Raw genomic sequence first — 24104 nt, forward strand, 5'->3', positions numbered from 1 at the left:
CGTGGAGCCCGAGAAGGCCGGCGCCCGTGCCCCTGTGGACGGCAGGCGCCATGTCTTGTTTGTTGTCATTGTGCCCAGGGCACAGCACACGGCTGCCCCAAAGCAGGAGTATCGTCAGTATTTGGACAGAGTGGGTGGAGTGCGGAGAGCTCACGGAGGGAGGGGCGTCCAGCAGGGTCCTGGTGGGCTCTGCAGCAGGTGCCGCCCCCTCTCCGTGGTGGGTGGGCCACGGTATGCGGTCCCTGGAGGCAGGGTGGTGAGTGGTACCCGGGTGGGGCCGACCCATCCTCCCCGACACCTTTGGGGAAAGCACTCAGGGGGCCGGTGCCCTGGCGCAGGTTAATCCTCCGCCTGTGGCGCCGGCATCCCATATGGGCACTGGTTCTAGTCCCAACTGCTCCACTTCCATGCAGCTCTCTGCTGTGGTCTGGGAAAGCAGTAGAAGACGGCCCAAGTGCTTGGGCCCTGCACCTGTGTGGGAGACCTGGACGAAGCACCTGGCTCCTGGCTTCAGATCGAGTGAACCAATGCAGAAAACCTGTCTCTCCCTCTCCTCTCAGTAACTCTACCTCTCAAATAAATAAAATCTTAAAAAAAAAAAAAAAAGAAAGAGAAAAGCACTCATCTAGGCTGGGAATAGCCTCGGCTCTGTGGGGCGAGGGGGGCCTGCCCTTCGTCCAGCTGACAGCAGCCATGCAGTGGCCTCGGGCCCCAGGCTGGCCGCAGCCCAAGGCTGAGCACATGGGCTCACACCAGGGCCGGACGCAGGGGAAGCCGGCTGCTCACCGGGCTGTACGCGGTGTCCTTCACCGCCCAGGCGTGAGGGGCTGTGGCGGGCATGTCCGTGGCCACGCGCATCACAGTGGGCTGTACGTGGTGTCCCCACAGAACCACGCCCAAGTCCTGTGGGCCTGCGACAGGGACCTCAGTGGGAATGCCCTTCACAGCTGGGGCGGTGCCAGGGTCTTGACAAGGGGGGTCAGCCCGGCTATGGGAACGGGGCCCTAAATCAGGGTGACACAGCCACAAGCTTAGGGGTGCCTGGGGCCCCAGAACAGGGCAGAGCTGGGGACGATGCCCCCAGCCCCACTGCTGTTGGCGTCAGCTTCAGAGCCAGCGTGTGGGGTGTTTATCATCGCCAGCCGCCAGCCCCCAGCCCCCGCTGGTGGCGTTTGTCACAGAAGCCCCGGGACACTCACACAGTTGCCCAGGCTGGGAGCATCGTCCTGCTAGGGACAGGAAGTCCCTGCCTCCTGCCCACCCCACCCGAGTCCCCAGACTTGTCCAAGCAAATCCACGGGGCGTCCCCCAGGGCCCCCCGTCAGGCTGTGCCTGTGAACAACCTGGCTGCCCCGGCGTTCAGCGCTGCCCTGCTGCCTGGAGAAGCCCAGTCCAGGCTTAGCGTCCGCCGGCCATCCCCAAGTCCCCAGAGCCGAGCACGGGGCCCCCAGGCCTGCAAAGAGCAGGAGGTGGGCAACAGGGGTGGGGGAGTGGAGGAGGACCGGATCCAAGAAGCAGGCTGGCCAGCGTAGTGTGCAGAAAACACAATCCCGGGTTTATTGGTTTCTGGAAAGTGCCGGGGAACACGGGGGCAGGCAGCACTCTGCCCCCGCAACGCGCCTGTGACGGGGGACAAGCAGAAGCCCTTCCGAGGGGTGACCGGACCCCACAGGGAGGAGGCAGGGTCAAGACCAAGGGCCAGCAGGCCACGGGGAGAAGGCCCACGTGGCCTCTGAGCGGGCCCAGGCCTGGGCATCAGCGAACTCGGCCCTGAAGCAGCGAGAGCCAAGCACCGAGCTCACAGCCGCCCGCCCAGGAGACCCAGGACAGGCGGAGCTCCCGCCTCGGCAGAGCGAGCCCTGAGCCCGGCGTGGGGGGCCGCGTCCTCGGCCACACGGTCTCGGGCCGACCCCACAGGAGCCCCAGAAACAGGCCCAGGGGCACCCTTTGCGGTTCCTTCCAGCTCTCCCTGCGCTGGGGTCCAGGGCAAGCCCCTCCCGCACGGCTTCTTCCCACCAGCCCCAACCCCGGCGGTACTGAGACGGAAAGCCAAGCCGGCCGGGCCGCGTGGGATGAGGGCTCGGGGATGGCGTGTGTGGGCTGACGGGAACAGAATCCAACCCCAGCACCCGCCGCAGGGGGAGCAGCGCCATGTGTCCGTGTGGCAGAGGCCCGCCCGGGAGCAGCTCACTCCTCACCGCCTTGCCTGCGGGATGGGGTTCCCTGAGGTCAGGAGCAGGTGGGCTGGAGAGAGCCGGCGCTGTCAGCCCAGGCCCACGACAGGCGCCGTGGCCTCCCCTCCCCCCGGGCGACAGGTGCTGCCCCAGCACCAAGCCCCTCCCTGCAGAGGCTCAGACCGACCAGCGGCGCCTGGGACGAGGCTGCGGGGACCCCGGGGAAGCTTGGCGTAGCCTGGAAGGACAAAGCCGACATGGCTTCCTGCACCCCAGGCCCCGCGGCCCGGGGCTCTCCTGGGAGCAGAGGCCCAGCAGCCTCCAGCCCGAGGCTCTCCCTGAGCGGTGCCCGGCTTTGTCCTCCGAGGTTCACGGGCATCTTCCGAGACCTTTGGCATCTGCGGGAGGGACGGGGCGGGTGCCACCCCCAGGGACGCCCTGCTCCTGCCGGCGGTGTGCAGCCGGTGTGGGACCACGAGGCCACGAGGCCACGGGCGCCCCTCCCCCTTGGAAGGCGCCTGCTGAATGCCAAAGCCGGGAAGCAGAGCCGGGGGAGCCGGGCCGGGGACCCTGCGGCGGGCGCTAGGGCTCGGCCGCGTGCTTGACCAGGTAGCCGCTGAAGGTGATGTAGGTGTCGAACTCGTCGCTGAAGATGGCGTTCTCGCGCTCGCCCTTGAAGAGCCGCACCCACACCTCGTCCTGCTCGCCCAGCTGCAGCATCAGGCTCTGGCTCTGCATGATGCTCCGGTCGCTGGCCTGCGCGTACAGGATCGCCGCCGCCTCCGCGTTCCGCATCACGTGCAGGTAGGTCTCCTTCTGGTTCCAGGTGTGCACGTTGAGGCTGAAGAAGTAGACGCCGGGCACGTAGCAGTAGAACTTGCCGGTGAACATGTTGAAGTGGCCGTAGAGGTTCACGAACTCCGTGTCGAACACCACCGTCTGGTAGTACTCACTGCTGTGCAGCGGCTTCCGGCGGCCCACCGAGAAGGCCGCGTAGTGGTTCTTGCACCGGTCCCCGGGGGCCCCCACGGACCCCTTCTGCCCTTTGGGCCCGACGTGGCCCCTGGCGCCCGCCGAGCCCGTCTTCCCGTATTTCCCCTGGAGGCCCCGGTCGCCCCGGTCTCCCTTCTCACCTGGACGGGGCAGGAAAGCAGGACGTGAGCGCCGGCTCCGTGCCCTCTCCCGGCCCTGGTCCCCCCGCCGCGAGGCGGCCCTGGCCCCTGGCCCCACGTCCGCCCACCCCGTCCGAGGCTCCTCAGGCTCTGATTCTGAAGTTCGTCTGGCAAACAGACTCAACCTCAGGGTGGTTCTAGTTCCACGCAGAAGCTACACCCACCCAGCCCCACCTCCTGTCCACAGGCAACAGCTCCGGCCCAGCCCCGGCTCGTCTCAGCACCAACGGACGCAGCTGTCCCGCCGGGCCCCGGCCTGGGTTATAGCTGCTCCCAGTGAGCGAGGCACTGGGCTGGCCTCTGCCGTGCCAGGACTGTGGGGTGCAGGTGGAACTTCTGAAGGTGAACAGAGTCCCCTCCCCCCAGGCACCCCCTCTGCCATGGCCCAGCCCACCCAGGGCCCCAGCGTCCCCCACCCACCGCGGGCAGCCCCCCTCTGCCATGGCCCAGCCCACCCAGGGCCCCAGCACCCCCCGCCCACCCTAGAAAGCCCCTCTGCCATGGCCCAGCCCACCCCAGGGCCCCAGCGTCCCCCGCCCACCCCGGGAAGCCCCTCTGCCATGGCCCAGCCCACCCCAGGGCCCCAGCACCCCCCGCCCACCCCGGGAAGCCCCTCTGCCATGGCCCAGCCCACCCAGGCCCCACATCCCCCGCTCACCCTGGGCAGCCCCCCTTCTGCCATGACCCAGCCCACCCAGGCCCCACGTCCCACGCCCACCCCGGGCAGCCCCCCCTCTGCTATGGCCCAGCCCACCCAGGCCCCGCGTCCCCCACCCGCCCGTGCAGCCCAGAGACAGCCCTCACCTTTCAGGATGGTGATGTTGATCTGGGGCGCTGGGATCGCCTGGAACATGGGGGCTGCGGGGTCGCAGCAGCGAAAGCACTGGGGGTTGGGGGGGTCCTGGCCCCGGCCAGCCCTGTATTTTTCTTGTTCTTCATCCCTGCGGGAACAGCGACGCTGGGTCAGTGACACACGGGCCGGGGCTCCTGCCCTCTGTCGCCCGCACCCCAGGCTCTGAGAACACGGCGCAGGGCAGATTCTGGGGTCCCCACTCCTGAACACAGCTTTAGCCTAACATTGGGGCCACCCAGGGCAGTCCCGCAGGGAGGAACCCGCAGCCGTAGCACAACGCTGGGTCCCCGCGCGCACCTGGGGCCACCAGAAAGCGACCCGGCTGTCCGCGGGGGGCTCAGCGCCGTCCCCAGCAGCTCAGTGCACAGTGGCCTGAGACGGCCAAGGGCCGGCTCCCTAGCGGTGCTGGCGACAGCTCCGCGCTGCCCCCTGGTGGCACCTTGAGGCACTGCGCCGAGCGCTCTGCCCGCAGCTCCTGTCCAGCCTGCGGCCGCGGGGCTACAGCCAGGCCCCTCCCGCCAGCCCGGCTCCCTGCGGAACTGCGCCCACCTTTAGTCCCCGGACAATCCGAGGACGGACCCCTGCCTCCTAGGTCAGCGCCCCTCATCCTCGTCTCTCCCGGGTCCTGGACCCCAAAGCCCAGCCTCTCGCCCTGGAGAGGACCACCAGGCCCCACACCAAAGGAGGAGGAGGAGGGGTGAGGAATGGGAGCGGGAGGGGAGGAGGGGGGGGGAGGACTGGGAGGCGAAGGGGCCGGCAAGCAGGGGTCCCAGGTCCCAGGTCGCTGCGCGCCCCGTGCCCTCCAGCAAGGACTCGGCCAGTTGCTGCAACCCCGCCAGGCTCGCTGGATGAGTGACAGGTGGATGAGTACCCGCGTGGAGCCCGCAGGCCGCGGGGGGCGTGGCCACGCCGGCGAAGTCCCGCCCCGCCCCCTCCCTAGCCCCACGACCCTCCGGGGGTCGCCAGCCCCCGGGACCCCGCCTCGCGGCCCTCACCTGTCGTCCGCGTCCCGCGGCGGCGGCTCCCGGGTCCCCTCCGTCCCCTCCGTCTCCTGCGCGCCTGGCGCCCCGCGGCCCAGGGCCGGGCACGCGGCGGCCAGCAGCAGGCAGGCGCTCAGCACGAGGCCCGGTCCTCGGGGGCCCATCTTCCCGCCGCGCCCTGGGGACGGACACAGGGACGGCGCCGGTCGGGCTCTGCGCGCAGAGGCGCTCACCGCACCCTGCGGGGAGGCTGCGCCCCGCTCCCAAGACAGCCCCGCCCCCGGCGCACCGCGCACACACATGCGCTCACGTGTGCGCACTTACACTCACCCCCACACAGGCACTCACCCTGCCGCGTGCACGGGGCACACTCAGTGCATCACACCTACGCTCACACATGCACAAGGCGCCCTGTGCATCACACACGCACACACACGCATCATGTGTGCACGCCACACACACACGTGCATGCTCACAGGCACACACGTGCACACTCTCCATACATCACACATACACAGGGCACACATGCACCATGCATGATAACATGCACACGGGCACACACACATGCACACGTGCACTCTCATGCACAGGCATGCACACGGACACACTCTCCATACATCACACATACACAGGGCACACATGCACCATGCATGATAACATGCACACGGGCGCGCACACATGCGCACGTGCACTCTCATGCACAGGCGTGCACGCTCACATGCACACGGGCACGCACTCTCCAGGCAGCACACTCACACCTGTGCACACACCCTCTGCCTCCAGACCCGGACCCCACGGCCTGTCTGCCCACCCAGCCCCCCGGGACGGACAGTCCAGCAGCCCCTGGGCCCACAGAAGACTCTCGGCCGCCCCCTCAGGAGGGTTCCCCGCTGAGCCCCGAGTGACAGCTGTCACTCAGCTCCTCGCAGGGAGCCCCTTGCCCGGGTCTCGGGCCGGCCGGCGCCTGCAAGCTGCTTTCCGGCCACCAGGGGGCGCCACTGGAGCTTCTAGAAAGGCCGCAAGTCTTGGAGAGGGGCGTCTTGCGGGGTGGGGTCCCCAGTGACCTCTGTAGGGTGCAGTCTGTGGGCTCCGACACGCAAAGCACCCCGCGCGCTCACTGTCTGCAGCCGCGCCTCACTCTCCCCGGAGAGGCACGGCCCACCTGCCGGCGCCGGAAGTCGCAGGGCTCTGCCGGAAGTCGCCCTCCGTGCCCGGAAGTCACACGTGCTGCGCCGGAAGTGGCACGTGCTGCACCGCAAGTCGCCCATCCCTGCCCGGAAGTGGCACGTGCTGCGCCGGAAGTCACACGTTCTGTACCGGAAATCGCCCTCCGTGCCCGGAAGTGGCACGTGCTGCACCGGAAGTGGTGCGTTCTGTACCGGAAGTCACCCTCCTTGCCCGGAAGTGGCACATGCTGCACCGCAAGTCGCCCGTCCCTGCCCGGAAGTCGCCCACCTTGCCCGGAAGTCACCCTCCTCGGCCGTTTTTGAGGGTGACGGTGACTGTGGCCGAGTCTAAGCAGACTTTGTGCCCCGAGAAGTCAAACCTGACGCCTCAGAGGACCTGTGCGGACCCCTGAGCCAGCCCTGCGGAGACCCCGCGGGAAGAGCCGCCCGCTCCCAGGAGTCGGGCGTGGTCTGGGCGAGCCCCGCGGGCCCCTGTCCCTGCTTCCGTCGTGTGTAAGGATTAAAACCCGGGACGGCCATGACTAGTGCCCCACCGCAGGCCGCGTGTTCGGCCCGGGGAGGGTCCTTGCTGCGGAAGAGCCCAGGCCCCGTGGAGCGTCAGGACGACGAGTCGCCGACGCCCCTGTCCACCCCGGCCGTGTCTCCTCCCACTGCCCGCACTTGGTGAGGCCCCGCCTCCAGCTTCCCTGCCACCCGCGTGGCTCCCGAGTGCCAGGGCCCCAAGGAGGTGGGGCTGCGAGGACGGACACCCGGGGAGACCTCCCCGTCCTTGCCCGAGAGTGCTTGTGTGTATACGTTAACGTATAGGTCAGGTGATCATCCATCCACCCACCCACTTCCCATCACCCACCCACCCGTCCGTCCGTCCATCACCCACCAATCCATCACCCACCCGTCCGTCCGTCTGTCCATCACCCACCCACTTCCCATCACCCACCCACCCGTCCGTCCATCACCCACCAACTTCCCATCACCCACCCACCCGCCCGTCCATCCGTTCATCACCCACCAATCCATCACCCACCCACCCGTCCGTCCGTCTGTCCATCACCCACCCACTTCCCATCACCCACCCGTCCGCCCGTCCGTCCATCACCCACCCACCCACCCGTCCGTCCGTCCATCACCCACCAATCCATCACCCACCCGTCCGTCCGTCTGTCCATCACCCACCCACTTCCCATCACCCACTCGTCCGTCCGTCCATCACCCACCATCAATCTCCATCCATTTGTCCATCATCCGTCCATCATTAATCCATCCACCTGTACATCAGTCATTATCCACCCATCACCCATCCATCCGTCATCCACCCGTCCATCATTGATCCAGCTATTATCTGTCCATCACCATCATCCATCCGTCATCCACCCGCCCACCGATCTATGCGTCTGTCACCAATCCATCATCCTTATCCATCCATCCCCGCCCTCGTCTCCCAGGCTCCACAGGGCACAGGCCGCACCCTCCCAGCTGGGCCCACTGCACACCTCATGCCGTGGTCCAGCCTCCTGCTTCCCAGACCTGGGTCTGCACACCTGAGCACCGCTGTTAAAACGCAGGTACACAGCGGGGCCTGGGGGGCTCTTCAGAAAGGCCCCAGGCGGGGCAGCGGTTAGCCCATGGCCGTGTCTGGGTTCCGCGCCCAGCAGCCGCTCCCCACTGCCGCCTGCATGCCAACCCCAGGGGGCAGCAGTGACGGGCCAGGTACCGGGGCTGGCGCCACCTCCCCGGGAGATCTGGATTGAGTTCCCGGCCCTGGCTACTGCAGGATTTGTGGAGTAAACGGGTAGATGGGGGACACCCCCACCCCAGGCCTCTCAAATAAATCAAGTTAAAACGTGCAGAAAGCCCCCAGGTGCTGCCAGATTCTATGCAGCCCCCAGCTCCTGGCCCCGACCCCCCACCCCATCCCCCCTGGCCGGGAGTGCCCTGTCTCCTCCCACTTCCGATAACCAGGCCAGCAGGCCCAGCACTGGCTCCGGCCCTGGCCGTGTCCGTGTAGTGGACACAGTTTACCCCGTGTCAGTTTGTCCCGTGTCCCTGCACGTCAGTGTGGGGTTTGAGGACCCCTCGTTGTCACGTTCATCCCTCCCCAGCCCTCGTGCAACCCACAGCACATTCCTTAAGGAGGAACGACACGGTCATTATTTATGAGTCAACTAACGGGAGGAGGGAGACCCAGAGAAAGGAGCTAGCCCAGGACTGTCCACCTTCTAGTTGAGGCGGCTGCCCAGAAACGGGTGGGCCAGCCTCGGACCCTGCCTGGCCCGTGGGAGAGACCCAGTCCAGGCAGCTCCTGCTCTCCGGAAGCGTCTGGAGACCCCTCCCCAGGAAGAGCAGCTCCCCTCCCCGGGCCAGGTCCATTTGTCAGGTCTGTCCGCCTCCACCAGCAGACGGCGCGCCCTGCCTCTGCCCCGGCCAGCCAGGCTTCGCTGCTGCTGCACAAATCTGTCAGGTCCAGTCCTCCTGTCTGTCAGGTCCTCCTGTCTGTCAGGTCCTCCTGTCAGGTCCAGTCCTCCTGTCAGGTCCGGTCCTCCTGTCTGTCAGGTCCTCCTGTCTGTCAGGTCCTCCTGTCAGGTCCAGTCCTCCTGTCAGGTCCGGTCCTCCTGTCTGTCAGGTCCTCCTCCTGTCAGGTCCGGTCCTCCTGTCTGTCAGGTCTGGTCCTCCTGTCTGTCAGGTCCGGTCCTCCTCCTGTCAGGTCCAGTCCTCCTGTCTGTCAGGTCCAGTCCTCCTGTCTGTCAGGTCCGGTCCTCCTGTCTGTCAGGTCCTCCTCCTGTCAGGTCCAGTCCTCTGCGTGTTTACTTCTCGCTGCCCTGGCTCCTTGATAATGCTCCGTGCTCTTCCTTTGAAGTCACGCTCCATCCGCTAAAGGGAAGAGTCTTTTCTTTAAGCAGTGTTTCCCGAGCCCAGGACAGCAAATGCATGGGGCCTCCCGAAAGTCATGGGAGTTCATGCATAGGAGCCGAGAATTGTGCGTGGAACTTGACATTTGGGGCACCGAAATAAACTGCCTTCTAATTCCGTCTTTCCGTGAACTGTCCGAAGCCCCCTCATGTTGACTTTGGAAAAGTCGGAAGTAACAACAGAAGGAGTCAGAAGTGACCTGGATCGGCCTACCCACCCCCGGCCCCGCTTTCCCCTCCTCGGCAGGGGGGGCTGGACCCTGCGGGTGGTCCAGGGGCGCCCTGACTCCGCCCACCAGAGGCCACAGCTGTGATGGCCAAGGTGTCTCCAGATGTGGCCGCACGGCTGCGCCCGGTAGGGGGAGTTGCCCCCAGCGAGAGCCAGCGCCCTGATCCCAGAAAAGCTGGCTTCTGCGTGCTGGCTGGGCCGCCTGTCTCTGACTGCAGGAGGATTGTCTACACCCGGGTGAGAAGAGATGCGAGCCAGGATGCAGCAGGGGTAGGGATGGGAAGGGTGTGTGTGTGTGTGTGTGCGTGTGCATGTGTGTGTGAGCGTGTGTGCGTGTGTGTGTGAGTGTGAGCGTGTGTGTGAGTGTGCATGTGTGTTGTGTGTGCGGGTGCATGTGTGTGAGCATGTGTGCGCGTGTGTGCATGTGTGTTTGTGTGTGCGCGCATGTGCCTTGTATGTGCATGTGTGTGCGTGTGCATGTGTGTGAGCGTGTGAGCATGTGTGTGAGTGCACATGTGTGTTGTGTGTGCGCGCGTGTGCGTGTGTGACAGCCCCGCGGGGTCCCAGGCTCCAGGGCTGACGGAGGGGGGCCGTCCCCAAGACCCTCCTCTTTGGAACCAAAGGAAACCGGGTTGAACTCCTCCTCTAGAGAGGCCCTGAGACCCCTTCTGCCAAACCCACGGCAAAGTCGGTGTCGTGACGTCGCTTCTCACTGGCACAACAGAGCTCGCCCAGCCCACCAGCTTGGCTCCAGGTCACTGAGTAAAACGAGGCCCCTCCCCCAGGGAAAGGAGTGTTCTGGGCCCCGGGAGGTTGCCCGATGGCAGGACCACGGCTGGGCGGCCCTCGTGAGTCTGGACTCACACGGCCCAGGCTCCCACCGTGGCCGGTGGTCAAGGCACTGACCGCAGCGCCCGCATGACTCAAGCTCCAGACCTGCAAGGCCCCCTCCCCCTCCCCCTTGGCCTTCACCTCTCCCGTGGAAGAGTCTGCGGAGGCAGAGAAGGGGCCGTTGGACCCCTGGGCAGGCCGCAGACGATGGCCCAAGCGCCTGGGCCCCCGCATCCGCCTGGGAGCCCTGGATGGAGCTCCAGGCTCTGGCCTTCAGCCTGGCCCAGCCCCAGCCTGCGGTCATTTGAGGAGTGAAGCAGTGGATGAAAGATCTCTCTCTCTCCCTCTCCCTCCCTCCCTCTCTCTCCCTCTCTCTCTCTCTCCCTCCCTCTCTCTCTCTCTCTCTCTCTCTGTTTCTCCTTCTCTCTCTCTCTCTGTTTCTCCTTCTCTCTCTCTCTCCCTCTCTCTCTCGCTGTTTCTCCTTCTCTCTCTCTGTTTCTCCTTCTCTCTCTCTCTCTCTCTCTCTCTCTCTCTGTCATTCTGCCTTCCAAACAAATACGGTAAATGTTAACACACACACAAAGCAGAGAAGGTTGCACAGAAAGGCCCAGTGCTCTGGGAGTGTTTGCGTCTCAGGGCGAGGTCTAGATCGAGAAAGCAGCTCGGCTTTCGCTAATTAAAAAGGAAAAGCCGCAGGTTGAGCCGCGGCCTGCGGTGCTGGATCCCACATGAGAGCGCCAGCTTGAGCCCCCGCCAGCTTCTGACCCAGCCCCTGCCCACGCACAGGGGAAGGCAGAGGAGACGGCCCAGGTGCTCGGGCCCCGCACCCACGTGGGAGCCCCGGATGGAGCTCCTGGCTCCTGGCTTCAGCCTGGCCCAGCCATCTGGGGGAACCAGCGGGTGGAACATCTTGCTCTCTCTCTGTCTGTCTCTCTCTTACTCTGCCTTTCAAATCAGCAAATCTGTAAAATAAAGTAATATAAAATAAATGATTCCCATTATTGTCTGTCCCCAGGTGTTGCCAACTGACACCTGGAGTTCTGTCTGGGTGCCCCGCCCAGTGCAGCGCCATTGGACAAAAGTAGTTTGTAAACAGTTTTCCGGGTGAGGTGAGAGGCCCATCCTCTCTGCCTTCGAGGGAGCCCGGGAGGGCAAGCCCCAGCTGCTCCCCGGCCCACAGGCAACACTGGCAAGATTTCGCTCGCTGCCCGCGATCCGTGACCCACGTGGCGTTGGGGAAGAGCTGGGGAGGAAGTGACTCAACTGAAATCAGTTGCATTCCCTGACCTCGGGAATATCGCAGCCCGGGGAAGGAGAGCAGGCGGACGCGTCCCCAGTGATCACTCAGGACAGACAGGCAAACGGCGGGCCACGTGCTGGCCCCCACACTGTCCGGTGTGGCGTCTCCAAGCCACGCGTGGCTGTCGCAACAGAAGTTGAGTAAAATGAAATCGAATTTAACGCTCGGGTCCTGGGTGGCGCTGGCCACCTCTGGAGGCTGCCGCATCGTCAAGCACAGCACGGAACACCTCAGCCCAGCCACCGGGGCTGTGGGGCAGCCCTGTTCCAGATTAACCCAAAGGCAGAGGGGGAGGAAGGCGGAACCCGCAGCAAACAGCCAGAAATCTGGGAGTCATTTAGACTGCCTCCTGGCCTGCATCGGCCACATCTGCGCTATCCCAGCCGTCTGCCATGGCTCCTGGAGCTGCCACCTGCCCATCAGGTGCTGCCCAGGGGCCCTGGCTGGCTGCCTGACCTCCAGCAACCCAAGACGGACATTGTCTGGCACTTCTAAGGCCTGGACATTACTCTAGACTTGTGCAGGAGCCCCCGGTGGAAGCCAGGGCACCGTCCCGCTCAGCATCTGAGCAGTCCTCGCTTCACCTTGGCGTCGGCCGTGCCTCGCCGCTGCCCAGCCCTCCTGCACCAGCCGGCCACCTCTGCCTCCCGGGACCCTCTCAACCTCGGCAGAAGCCCTGAGTCAGCTCAGCCTCTCCTGTGGCACCTGGTTGGATCCTCTCCCCGTGGGGAGCCCGGAGCTCCCCGGCTGCTGGAGGAGGGACTCAGCGGCTGGGGTGACCAGAGCGAGCACAGGGCCAGGTCAGGGTTTCCTGACAGGTGCCGCTGGCCCAGCCCTGTCCTTTCCCCCAGAGCCCGCTGCCCACACAAATCACGCAGGTCCTGCACTCCACTGACGGACAGGAGGGGGTCAGAGAGACTTCCAGGGGCCACAGGTTGCTCCTCTTCCTCTCCCAGGAGCCCAGGTGGTCTCCAAGTTCCCCTCCTACACCTGGGCAGGCCCAGCTGCACTGACCCAGCAGGGGAGGCAGCAGTGGGGGCGGGGTCTCCTGGGGGAGGCTCCGGCCAGTCAGGGCGGAGCTGGGTGTCCCCCAAGGGTGCGGGTACCCTGGAGCCCGGCCCCTCTCCAAATCTCCTGCGCTCCCTCTCCAAGACGCTGGCGTCTGGAAGGAGGGGTTGTGTTATAGGATCTGCAGGTTGCTTGGTTCCGTGCGGAGCCGGGCCCCGGAGACGGGGCAGGTTCTCTGGGCACCGCTCCCTTGCTCCACAGGCTAAGGTTTCCTTTTCCCTGCACGGGGCACCCAGGGAAGAGAAGGGAGACCCCGAAGCCTCTGCTTCCTGAAACATCTCCCTTCTGTCCTGGGCTCCTTGGCCAAGACGGCCTCCTCCGGGTCAGGGAGCAGCCTGGGCCTGTGTTTCTGGCCGCGCGGGCCACCAGGCCTGGGCTGGGGGGCACCTGGCCAGCCCGGCCTGCAGAGGGATCTGTCCCAGTGGAAACAAAGAGTGCCTTGAGTGGAGCAGCTGTCCTCAGCTCACCTCGCAGCTGGAGAGCCTCGGGAGGCAGGCTCGGCCGCTTCGAGAACCGTGCGAGAGAGCAGAGGCGCTGACGGCCCGAGCCAGGCGCCGGCTCTGCAGGTGGCCTGGCCCACCGCCCACTTCCCCAGCACCGGCAGTCCCCTCCCGAGGCAGAGGGGGGAAAGAGTCCGGGGGGTTCCGTGGCGGGGGCCCCTCCACAGGCAGCAAGATGCCCCTGTCCACGGTCTGGGCCTGACCACCCTTCGCTCCTCACAGGCAGCTCCTAGGAGGCGTGGCCTGTGGCGGAGCTTGGTCCCAGACCTGGAGGCTCCTCGGTCAAGAACAGTTCCGCGCGGCGCCCGAGGGCCCCTCCTGCCTGGCCCAGCCCTCACGAGACGGTGACGGTGACGGCAGGCTGTCTTCTGCATTCCGTCTTTGTGAGTGCGTTGGTGCACCTGCGGGGGGAGGGGCCGGCTGTGCGGGAGGTCAGGGCGAGCCGCCAGCCGCGATGCCCGCATCCCCATGTGAGCACGGGTTTGGGTCCGGGCTGCTCTGCTTCCCATCCAGCTCTCTGCTAACGCGCCTGGGAGCGCAGCGGAAGACGGCCCAAGTGCTTGGTGCTTTGCCATCCATGTGGGAGACCCAGATGGAGTGCCAGGCTCCTGGTTGTGAATTGGCCCAGCCGTGGCCATTGTGGCTGTTGGGAAGTGACCCAGTGGATGGAAGATCTCTATCTACCTCTCTGTCTATCCATCCATCCATCCACCCATCCATCCATCTATCTTTCAAGTAGTTAAATAAATAAATAAATAAGTCTTTAGAAAAACAATAAACAAAACACCTGCTGGTGCTGACCACCCCTTCGTCTGGCCTGGGCTCCAGGCCACCTGCCTCCTGGTGTCCAGCCATCCTGACCTTCCCCAAAGGCAGATCCCTGCCAGGGCTGTGGCCTCCGTGCTCAGCGACTCCCCTCCAATTCCTGCTTCCACCTGCGCCCCTCCCCCCCGCCCTGGGCGACGCCTGCTCCCTGCCCCTGGCCGGGCCTGCGCGCTCCCCATCTCCACTGCTCACACCGGGCCATGTTAGTGAGCGAAAATCAGACAACATACAACCTTCTGTCCCCAGCCCCGGGAGCCCGGTGTTGTGCGACGCTGGACAGCGCGGATGACGCGATGCTGGCTGGCACTGGGCTGGCCAAGCCTGCAACGCTCGCTGAGCGCCTCCTCTGGGCCCTGCCGGCGACCCGGCACCCTCTGCCCCTTCCTCGCCACGCTGGCTGCTCTGCCTGCCCTTGGCTTGGAGCTTAGGGGAAGGCAGCGTCGTTCAAGCCCAGCCCAGGCCGGAAGTCTGGGGGCCACCGGGATGCGGCTGTCCTGTGTGCATGCAGCCGAGCCATCGCCAACCCCCAAGGCCTCCTCTCCTTACCGCCTCTGTCTCAAGGTCTCTCCCAGCTCTTTGGGGTCTCCCCGCCTCCCAGCTGTCTTCCCCACAGCTTTTAGAACTGCAAACCAGGAGGCCAGCATGGAGGCACAGAGGGCTAAGATCCCAGGCAGGGGTCGGCGCTGTGCCACAGCAGGTTCAAGCCGCTACCTGCAGTGCTGGCATTCCACATGGGCGCCTGTTCAAGTCCCATTCGCTCTACTTCCAATCCAGCTCTCTGCTGTGGCCTGGGAAAGCAGTAGAAGATGGCCCAAGTGCTTGGGCCCCTGCACCCACATGGGAGACCTGGAAAAAGCTCCTGGCTCCTGGCTTCAGATCAGTCCAGCCCTGGCCATTGAGGCCATTCGAAGAGTGAACCAGTGGATGGACGATCTCTCTCCCTCTCTCTGTAACTCTGCCTCTCAATAGATAAATCAGTTTAAAAGCACACAAACTCTTAAACGCAGCTGCAAATCAGGAGTCAGCCTTGGCTTCAAGGTGTCCACGACGATCAGGACTTTGTCCGCGTGGCTCTCCCGGCCTCTGGCTGCACAGCCCTCCCCCCCGGAAGCCTGCCCTCCAGGGGCCGCCCCTCCCTCCTGCCACCGCCCCCGACCACGTGTCGTTCAGGGCCAGCCTGGCACGCTCGCTCCAGGGCTGTGCAGCCCCGGCGCCCGCACCGCACCGAGCCCGTGTCCTTGCCCAGTCCCCGGGCTGAGTGTCTGTCCCCGCGGAACTCCAGCATCTGGGGCTGGACCTCCGCTGAGGCCTGGACGCCACCCTCGTCCCCCAGGTCACGGAGTCGCCATCCAAGGCAGACACAGCCTCAGGCCGCCTGATCTCCTCCTGCAGGCCGGGGTGCCAGGATAGCCCGCCGTGGCCGGACGCTGAGTCCTGGTGAGGCCGTGGAGCCTCCCGTTCCCCACTGGCTTCCCCGAGCTGCACCAAGAACTCCTGCTCCTGAAACACAGAGCCACCGCCTGCCGCGCACCAGGGCACAGAGCTCACCATGCCACAGCCGCGGGGAGAGCCCCAGGGGCTGCTCAGGGCAAACGCAGCCACGGGGAGGGGGGATTGTGGTAGACCAGGAAGATGGCCTCTGTCTAAAGGGGAGGGAGGGGGAGGGAGGCAGGGATGGAGGGGGGAAGGGCGAAGGGAGGAGGGAGGGGGAAGGAATGAGTGCAGTGGAGGATGGCCCGAGTGCTTGGGCCCTGCACCCCATGGGAGACCAGGAGAAGCACCTGGCTCCTGCCATTGGATCAGCGTAGCTCTGGCCGTGGCAGCCATTTGGGGAGTGAACCAATGGAAGGAAGAGCTTTCTCTCTGTCTCTTCCTCTCACTGTCTGTAACTCTGTCAAATAAATTAAAAAAAAAAAGAAAACCACGGCGCGCCGCACTCCCTGCATGGGCTCCTCCGGTTCCCGCCCCTGCTGCCACGTCGCATCTCCAAGCCATTGCACATTGTTTTCCACTTAGAAAGATGACAAATAAGCCCCACCCTGGGGACCAGAGGCGCGTTTGGGTTCTTCCCGGGAACTTGACGCAGTGCTTGGAGAAGCAGGAAGCGGGAGGGAAGCGGGCGGAGCCGTGCGAGGCACACATCGGCCTCCCCCTCGTCTGTCAACCAGTGCTTGTTGGGTGAGTGCCACCAGCCAGGGCACGGGATGGGTCCTGGGGACCCAAGGACAGAAGATGCGGCCGCCCCCTGGGCAGCACAACCCTGGCGGTTACGATTTTAAGGATGTGGAGAGGCGGCATGAGGTTTGGCACAGCGGGTAAAACTGCCGCTGACAACACCGGTGTCCCGTATCAGAGCCCAGTTCAAGTCCCGGCTGCTCCACTTCCCATCCAGCTCCCTGCTGACGCACCTGGGCGGGTAGCAGAGGACGGCCCAGGAACACGGGCCCTGCACCCACGCGGAGACCCAGATGGAGTTCCTGGCTCCCGGCTTCAGCCTGGCCCAGCTCTGGCCATTGTGGCCACTCCGGGGTTCGGGGGGTTCCTGAGGCTGGGACCCCCATGAAGGTGCCCGTGGCTCTGCGAGAAGAGGGTGAGCGGCCCAAGCTGGCTGTGGCTCCACTTCAACGTACGAGTCTCAACGCCACATACAAACCAGCCTGAAACTCTGGCCAGGCACCGAGCAGGTGCCGGCTCGGTGCCCATAGACTGCCCGGCAACAGAAGCCGGGCTAAGACAAGGGCACAGCCAAGCAGCCCAGCCTGGGCGAGAACCCGGCTTCAGCCAGAACGGACACGTTTGCGGGTGTCAGGGACACTTGTTCGTCTGTGACAGCCCCGTGGTGGGCCTTGCCCCTGTAGGAGGCTGCCGGGGACAGGCCAGTGGCCACGGCTGTGAAACAGCAGGTGACGGAGCCGGGTCCTCGAGCCCATATTCCCGAGTGCCAGGCCCCAGGCACGGCCCCAAGCTCCGCCAGAGACGCCTTCCCGACAGCCCTGCGGCCATCGGCCATCGGCTAAGGCCCCTCCCGTGCGCCAGCCCTGTCAAGCGAGATCCTCCAGGCCCTGGACCTTACAGAGGCACAGACGGGCTCCAGGTCCCCCAGCGGGAAGAAGCTGGAGCCCGGGTGACCCCAGGAGGATCTGACCGCAAAGCGCAGTCCACGGCCCCCCAGGGGTCTCCGGAACAGCGCCAGAGAGCGCACGCGCCTCCAGCAAACCACGGGGCGGGAGCTGCTCCTCCCTGCTGGGTTTGGGGCACCCTCAGCTGCGGCCTCTGGGGCGTGCACCCCCTGCTGGGCCCCCAAACTCGCGCTGGAGTGTGACCAGAGCTGTGGCGGTGCTGGGAGGCAGGCCCAGTGGCAGGTGTCAGGGTCACGGGTGGGGGTGGGAATGGTTTAGGGAGACAGGGGTGTGGCCCCCTCTCCCCTTTGTCCCAGGAGCCCACTTGCCCCTCCCCTTTCCGCAGTGTGCTGCCTGGGTTCGCGCCGACCCCCCCCCTCCAGGGCTGTGGGGAAAAGGTGACCCTTTCTCCTTCCAAAGGACCCGTCTCAGGAGCCTGCGAGAGCAGGAATGGACCCAGACGCCTTCCCCTCGGCAGAGGAGGCCGAGCACCTGCTGCAAGCGAGAGTCCGTGGCTTACTGAGTGCGCCCAGAGCTCCCCGGCCAGCAGGCCGGCACACCCCCCACCCACCCCCCGCCGGGATTTCATTCCTTGGGACTCAGGCAGAGTCACCCCAGACAGATCCCCACGCTCGACACACATGGGGCGCAGGCGGCATGGCCCCCCAGAGAGACGTCTGCAGGGCACACCCTGTGGGGACACGGGGTCCTCCCACCCCAACCCCACGCTGGGCAGAGCCGACCCGGGCCCTGGGACACCAGCAGGAAGGAACGGAGCCAAGAGGCAGCGCTGACAGCGCCTGCGTGCCCTGTCTCCCCACTTCCTGCCCGTGTCTGGGGCCAGGCTGGGGTGGGCACGGAGCTATGGCCTCACCCCCGCCCGGGAGCCCTCAAGCCGGCGCCCACAGTTGGTCTTACACCGTGCTCAAGGCCACGGGTTTTGCCCTCACGCACAGATCTTCAGAGGGGAGGGGGCTTCCCTGACAGCCGAGGCTCTAAGTCCCGCCCCCCCCCCCCACACGCACACATACCCGCCCGGGTCCCTCCCCTCTCACCAGAACGTGCCGTGGGCTGTTCGCGAGGAGAATGGAGCCCAGTGCTTCCCAGCTCTGGGGACCAGCCCCGGAAACCTGCGGGACAGAGCCACAGGCCCCAGCCCGCCGCCTGGCCTGCACCAGCCTCAAACCAGCCGGGGCTGGCAGCTTCCTAGGCCCCAGGGCCTGGTAGTCAGATGTCCCCCTGGGGCGCGGGCAGAGCCCAGGGTAAAGACTTGGGGGCGTTCCAGCAGCTGCGGCTTTAGCCACGGCCCGGCCAGCAGAAACACTGGGCCCAGGGCTGGGCACCAAGAACCTGGCTTCCCCGCCCGGCTGTCTGCTCTTGCCCCGTGCTCGCCTGGACTCCTGCCTCCCCGCCTGCCATCTGCCACCGGCCTCTCCTCGTTTCAAGGAAAATTCCTGCAGGAGCCAGGAAGACGCCAGACAGCATCGTGGGCAATGTGGGCCGTCCACGGAGGGGCCTGCCTGCAGCTGGAAGAGGGCAGACCGGGGCCCCCCAGGGGCCTCCAGTGCCCCTGCCTGTGACCGTCACATTCGGACGCCAGGCCCAGTTTCGGAAACCAAACATGAGCAAGAAGGGACAGCCTGTGGGGTTGCCCACGTGCCAGCACCACTCAGCTGAGACCTGCGCCAGGACCCGGCTCGCGCCGCACGGCCCTCCCCAGCGTGGCTACGGGCTCAGGAGGAGGAGAGGAGGGGGGGTTGCCCTCGGCGAAGCTCAGGGCTGGCGCTGCCGGGCCACGGGCACCCGGCCAGACCCTGGCAGGGCCCTGGGAACCCAGGCTGGTGAGACAGGCGGGCTGTGGCCCGTGGTTCTTTCTTCTCCACACTGCGATACTGGGTCTGGGGGATGGCAGGGGCCCGTCCAGAGGCCCGGCAGGGAACGGTAACTACCCTTAGCCAAGGCCACAGCTAAGCCAGCAAGACCACGAGGCTGGCCCCTCCAGCACTTGGTCGTCCCTGGGGTCCTCAGAGCCGGGGGCAGGAGGACGGCTGTGGGAGGTCAGGCAGTCGGCCTCGGGCAGTGGGGACCGCAGCGGAACGGTCTCCTTCCTGCCCTTCTGGCCGCACACGGCCACCGCCACCGTGTCCCTGGAGCTGCAGCCACCACCACGCCCGCGCCCCGCCCCCAGGAGCAGGGACCCACGGGAGGACCACGGCCCGAGGACGAGACATACACGGGAAGCAAAGGGCGCCCTGCGGCAGGACTGCCTCTGCGACATTCTTTCATCTTTGTTTTGATGGGTGAAGTTCAAGGCCAGAATATTTGGGTTATGACTCATGCTAATTACCACTGGGGCAGGCACCAGGAAGAACAGCAGAAAGCAGCATGTTCGAAGCTGGTTGTCCTCAGAGGGCGGCGGGGGCGGGGGGTGTGCAGGACCAAGGAGGGAGCTGCCCGCTCTCTCCCGGGGGCAGCACCAGCTTCCTCGAGGCAGTGTTCTGGCTGCACGGCCCCAGCCAGCGCCTCCCGTGCAGGGGGAAGAGAGAGGAGACAGCAATCCAAGGGGCGCGGGTCCGACCCAGGGCATCCTCAGTCGGCGGCCGGGGGAGGGAGAAGTTGGGGTCCTGGCTTCAGCTCGCAACAGCCCCAGCCTGGGTCGCAGCCACACAGGCAAATTGCTGAGCCCGGGTCCTCCATCTCCCGGCGCTGGGCCCCAGGCAAGTTCTAAACCCTCTGAGTGTTCCACAGTGGACGTGGCCTGGCTAGAGCAGTTGAGAGTGGACACTGGCTCAGGGCCTGCCTTGTGGGAAACACACCCAGACCCAGGGCTGCCGTTACTACTGCTTTTTGCTTTTTTTTTTTTTTTTTTTTTTTTTTTTGACAGGCAGAGTTAGACAGTGAGAGAGAGACAGAGAAAAAGGTCTTCCTTCCGTTGGTTCACCCTCCAAATGGCCGCTACGGCCGGCGCTGTGCGAGCCGGGAGCCCGGTGCTTCTCCTGGTCTCCCATGGGGTGCAGGGCCATCCTCCACTGTACTCCCGGGCCACAGCAGAGAGCTGGCCTGGAAGAGGGGCAACCGGGACAGAACTCGGGGTGCCAGCGCTGCAGGCGGAGGATTAGCCAAGTGAGCCGCGGTGCCGGCTGTTACTACTGCTCCTGACACTGTCATCTTGGCGTTGGGTCACCTCTTAGCCGTCCCCAGTTCTAGGGACCAGAGAGGGAGAGAGGGGCCGCCCCTGCTTGCTCTCAACCTGCTGCCTCCCATCCTCCTGGATTTTTTTTTTTTTTTTTTTTTTTTTTTTTGACAGGCAGAGTGGACAGTGAGAGAGAGAGACAGAGAGAAAGGTCTTCCTTTTGCCGTTGGTTCACCCTCCAATGGCTGCTGCGGCTGGCGCGCTGCTGTTGGCGCACTGCACTGGTCCGAAGCCAGGAGCCAGGCACTTCTCCTGGTCTCCCATGCAGGTGCAGGGCCCAAGCACTTGGGCCATCCTCCACTGCACTCCCGGGCCACAGCAGAGAGCTGGCCTGGAAGAGGGGCAACCAGGACAGAATCCGGCACCCCGACCGGGACTAGAACCCAGGGTGCTGGTGCCGCAGGCGGAGGATTAGCCTAGTGAGCCGTGGTGCTGCCCCCCCCCCCCGGCTTTTTCTTTTCTGTCTGATTGGGGACCCTGCAGCTCCGCTCCCTGTAGCACACGCAGCAGTCCGTGCGTGCGTGCGTGCGTACATGCGTCCGTCTGTCTGCCTGGGCGGTGCACCAGGGGCCGCACAGCCTGCAGGGGAGGTCACTGTGGAGTGCATTTTCCCGAGCTATTATAAGCAGAGGCTGGGCGGCCTCTACGGTGCAGGCGCTCCCTGGGGGCTCCAGGGAGGGAGTCTCAAGGCATTGTCCCATTTCCAAAGCCCAGCAGGGGAAAGAGCCCAGCCTGCCCTGTGGCCTGTCCCGAGGAAGTAGGTGAAGAGGAAGAGGCAGAGACGTATCCCAGAGAGCCTCCTCGCTCCGGTTCCAGGCAAGCATGGAGGGTCCTGGGGGGCGTGCCCACCCTGCAGGGCTGGGGGCAGCCCAGGTGGGGCCAGCCGGGCTAACAGGCCAGACGGCACCCATGCCTGCTCAGGTGCCTGCAGAGCTGGGCAGTGGGCAGGTGTGGACAGCACAGGGGCTCCAGGGTGGCTCAGTGACTGCAGCCCCAGGCCGGGGCCCCTGTGCGAGGCACAGGCAGCTTCGCTTCCCGGGAGGGTCCCTGGGGATGGATGTTGTTTTTTCCTGCCCAGGCTGGATTCTCTCCAGGAACACCAAGGCTGTTAGATCCAGGGGCCAAAGCCAGTGCTTCCTGCATGGTGCAGGGGCCCAAGGTGGCCACAGACAGCACTGGACAGAACTGGCTCAGGGCGGCCTGGGATGTCCCGACCGGGTGCGGAGGGGAGCGTGGGCACCGTTCGATTTTCCCTCCACACCCTCAGAAAAGCTGCAGGGCGGAGTGAAGCAACGCAAAGATCCCACAGAATATCGGAGGGGGAGTCGGCTTCTCCTGACAGCATCAGCCAGCGGGAGAGCCCGCCTCCTGCAGAGCCTGCGGCCACGCAACTCGACTATGGACGGGCCCTTAGCTAGACCGGGCGCAAGGGCTCTCCCAGAAGCTTCCGGTCTCTCTGCCCCTTTGCCACGGCCGCCGACCCGGCCCCTCCCACTCCGCCCACCGCCTGCTCCGTGAAGGTGTCTGCCGGCCAGGCAGAAGCCACGGAGGCAGGAGCGGACACGGCGCTGGGTCCCTCCCGGTTCCGTCCAGCCGCCAGTCACCTACCTCGGTCCAGCTCCGCGGCCTCTCCCCGAGCTGCCCCCTAGAGCATCTCCCGGGGCCCAGCCTCCTCCTGGCCAGGGCAGGGGAAGCACAGACTTGTGCAGGGAGCAGGGACACAAAAGAGGAAAAAAAATCCCCCTGGAAGAGGGCGCAGAGACCGGGCGGGAGGCAGGCGGTGCGAGCCCGTCCTGCGCCTCTCTCTCCCCGGCCGCTCCGAGGTCTCTTTGGCCAGAAGCGGAAACGCGGTTTCTCGAAAGTAAAGGAGTAGCCGGAGAGAGCGGGAGGAAGGCGCGAGGAGCAGCCCGGGCCAGATGTGAGCAGCCAGGGAGCTTGCAACCAGCAGCCTCCTAGGATTAACTCTGTGTGCGCCCGGCCGCCGCCACAGCCCTCCTCCTCTCCTCCTCTCCTCCTCCTCCAGGCGGCGGCGGCGGGGGGGGGGGGTGCCGAGGGCCACTTCCGTGTGTCCCGAGGCCTGTCCAGACGTGGAGGTGGCTGGGAGCCTAGCGCAGGGACGCCTCGCACAGGGCGGGGGGCTCTGGGAGGGCTGGGCACCAGGTTCCTGGGATGTAGGGGGCTGGGCTCCCAGGAGCTCTGGCAGCCGCTGTAGCCAGCCCCAGGGGGATCAGCGGTCCAGCAGCGGCAGACTTGGGACACACCATCCATTTGGGCTCTGCCTGGGTCCAGGGACGGCGGCCGGGTCTGCGGGTGGGGCCCGGAAACCCGCTAGAAGAGGATGCCAGGCGGTGCACATGGTGTGCCATCCGCTGCTTTGTTCGGAGTCTGGACCCAGAGGTTGGGAAGAAACCCTGGCCTGCGGAACAGTGTGGGTGCAGGGGCAGGCGGGGCTGGGGGCCCTGCAGGGCTCCAGCCGCCCTCAGTCCCTCCGGATGGAGACCCAGCATTCTGAACAGGTCCCCAAAGCCCTCTCCCTTCCCCGTCACCTCCCCCGGCTTTGCCAGAGTCCCCACCCCCACCCGGGCTCCTTCCCCAAACCCCGAGTCAGCCAGGCTTACTGTGGAATCCTCTACGGCACTGCACGAGGACGGGTCTGCACCAGGAAACAGAAGCCTGCTCCGGGGGCCGGCGCTGCTGCACAGCGGATAAAGCTGCCACCGGCAGCGCCGGCATCCCTTATGGGTGCTGGTTCGAGTCCCGGCTGCCCCACTTCTGATCCAGCTCTCTGCTATGGCCTGGGAAAGCAGTGGAAGATGGCCAAGTCCTTGAGACCCTGGCAGCCACATGGGAAACCCAGACGGAGCTCCTGGCTCCTGCTTTTGGCCTGGCCCAGCCATCCAGGGAGTGAACCAGCAGATGAAAGACACCTCTCTCTCTCTCTCTCTCTCTCTCTGTAACTCTGACTTTCAAATAAATCAATCTTACCTCTGTCTCTGACCCCTGCTCCCACACCCCCCCCCACCTATTCCTGGCTGGACGTCACACCTGTTCTGCCTGCCTTGTCACCACTCCTCCGAGGGCCTCCCTCCCTCCCTCCCCCTCCCTCCCTCTCTTTCCCTCCCTCCCTCTTGCTCTCTCTCCCTCCCTCCCTCCTTCCCTCTTTCCCTCCCTCCCTCCCTCCCTCCCTTTCCCTCCCTCACTCCCTCTCTTCCCCTCCCTCCCTCCCTTCCTCCCTCCCTCCCTCCCTCTCGCTCTCTCTCCCTCTCTCCTTCCCTCTTTTTCCCTCTCTCCCTCCCTCTCTTTCCCTCCTTCCCTCCCTCTCTTTCCCTCCCTCCCTCTCTCCCTCCCTCCCTCCCTCCCTCCCTCTTTCCCTCTCTCCCTCTCTCTCCCTCCCTCCCCCCTCCCCCCTCCCCCCCTCTCTTGACAGGACAGGGGATATGGAAGCAAGGATGCCAGCTGTGCGAGCCTCAGCACAACAAGGGGCAGCGCTTGGCACCCGCATGCCCGCTGCCCGCCGTCTTCCCACAAGCCTGGGCTGCGGACCGAGTGGAGGGGGACGGGGTGGAAGCAGCAGAGAGGCAGAGACCCCCTGCAGGCCGGCCCCTCCGCGAGAAGGGAGAGCCCAGAGGGCGTCTCTGCGGGAGGGAGCCTGGCCGGGCTCACGTCCTGGCTTCCTATCGACACAGGAAGTCCCGCAGATAAGCTCATCTTCATTCCCGTATCTAACTCAAGGAAGCGCCCCCGGTAACCAGGGCGAAGGCCGGGGC

At 65.5% G+C, this 24104-nt stretch overlaps 1 protein-coding gene across 2 annotated transcripts; it reads right to left on the reverse strand.

Annotated features, from left to right (window-relative positions):
- Positions 1-1534: 1534 nt before the first annotated feature.
- On the reverse strand, positions 1535-22339 carry C1QTNF1 (C1q and TNF related 1). 2 transcript variants are annotated; one of them, XM_070060210.2, is made up of 4 exons: positions 21946-22339; positions 5195-5357; positions 4151-4287; positions 1535-3307 (listed from the first exon to the last, which is right to left on the reverse strand). In XM_070060210.2, the coding sequence occupies exons 2-4, from the start codon at positions 5341-5343 to the stop codon at positions 2757-2759; spliced, it is 837 nt and encodes a 278-aa protein (XP_069916311.1). In that variant the 5' UTR covers positions 5344-5357; positions 21946-22339; the 3' UTR covers positions 1535-2756. The 2 variants fall into 2 exon arrangements, with proteins under 2 accessions (XP_069916311.1, XP_089172803.1); XM_089316677.1 differs by lacking the exon at positions 21946-22339 and adding an exon at positions 18200-18223.
- Between the last annotated feature and the right edge of the window lie 1765 nt (positions 22340-24104).

Source organism: Oryctolagus cuniculus, chromosome 17, assembly GCF_051225735.1.
Source record: "Oryctolagus cuniculus isolate XC-2025 breed Fujian yellow rabbit chromosome 17, ASM5122573v1, whole genome shotgun sequence".
NCBI lineage: Eukaryota > Metazoa > Chordata > Mammalia > Lagomorpha > Leporidae > Oryctolagus > Oryctolagus cuniculus.

What these genes read in the sequence shown, in the direction of transcription:
- C1QTNF1 (XM_070060210.2), bottom strand. Translation starts at nt 5,343, where the DNA reads ATGGGCCCCCGAGGACCGGGCCTCGTGCTGAGCGCCTGCCTGCTGCTG. An exon ending in CCGCGGGACGCGGACGACAG is followed by an intron (nt 4,288 to 5,194) that starts GTGAGGGCCGCG and finishes CTGTTCCCGCAG; the next exon opens with GGATGAAGAACAAGAAAAAT. An exon ending in CAACATCACCATCCTGAAAG is followed by an intron (nt 3,308 to 4,150) that starts GTGAGGGCTGTC and finishes TGCCCCGTCCAG; the next exon opens with GTGAGAAGGGAGACCGGGGC.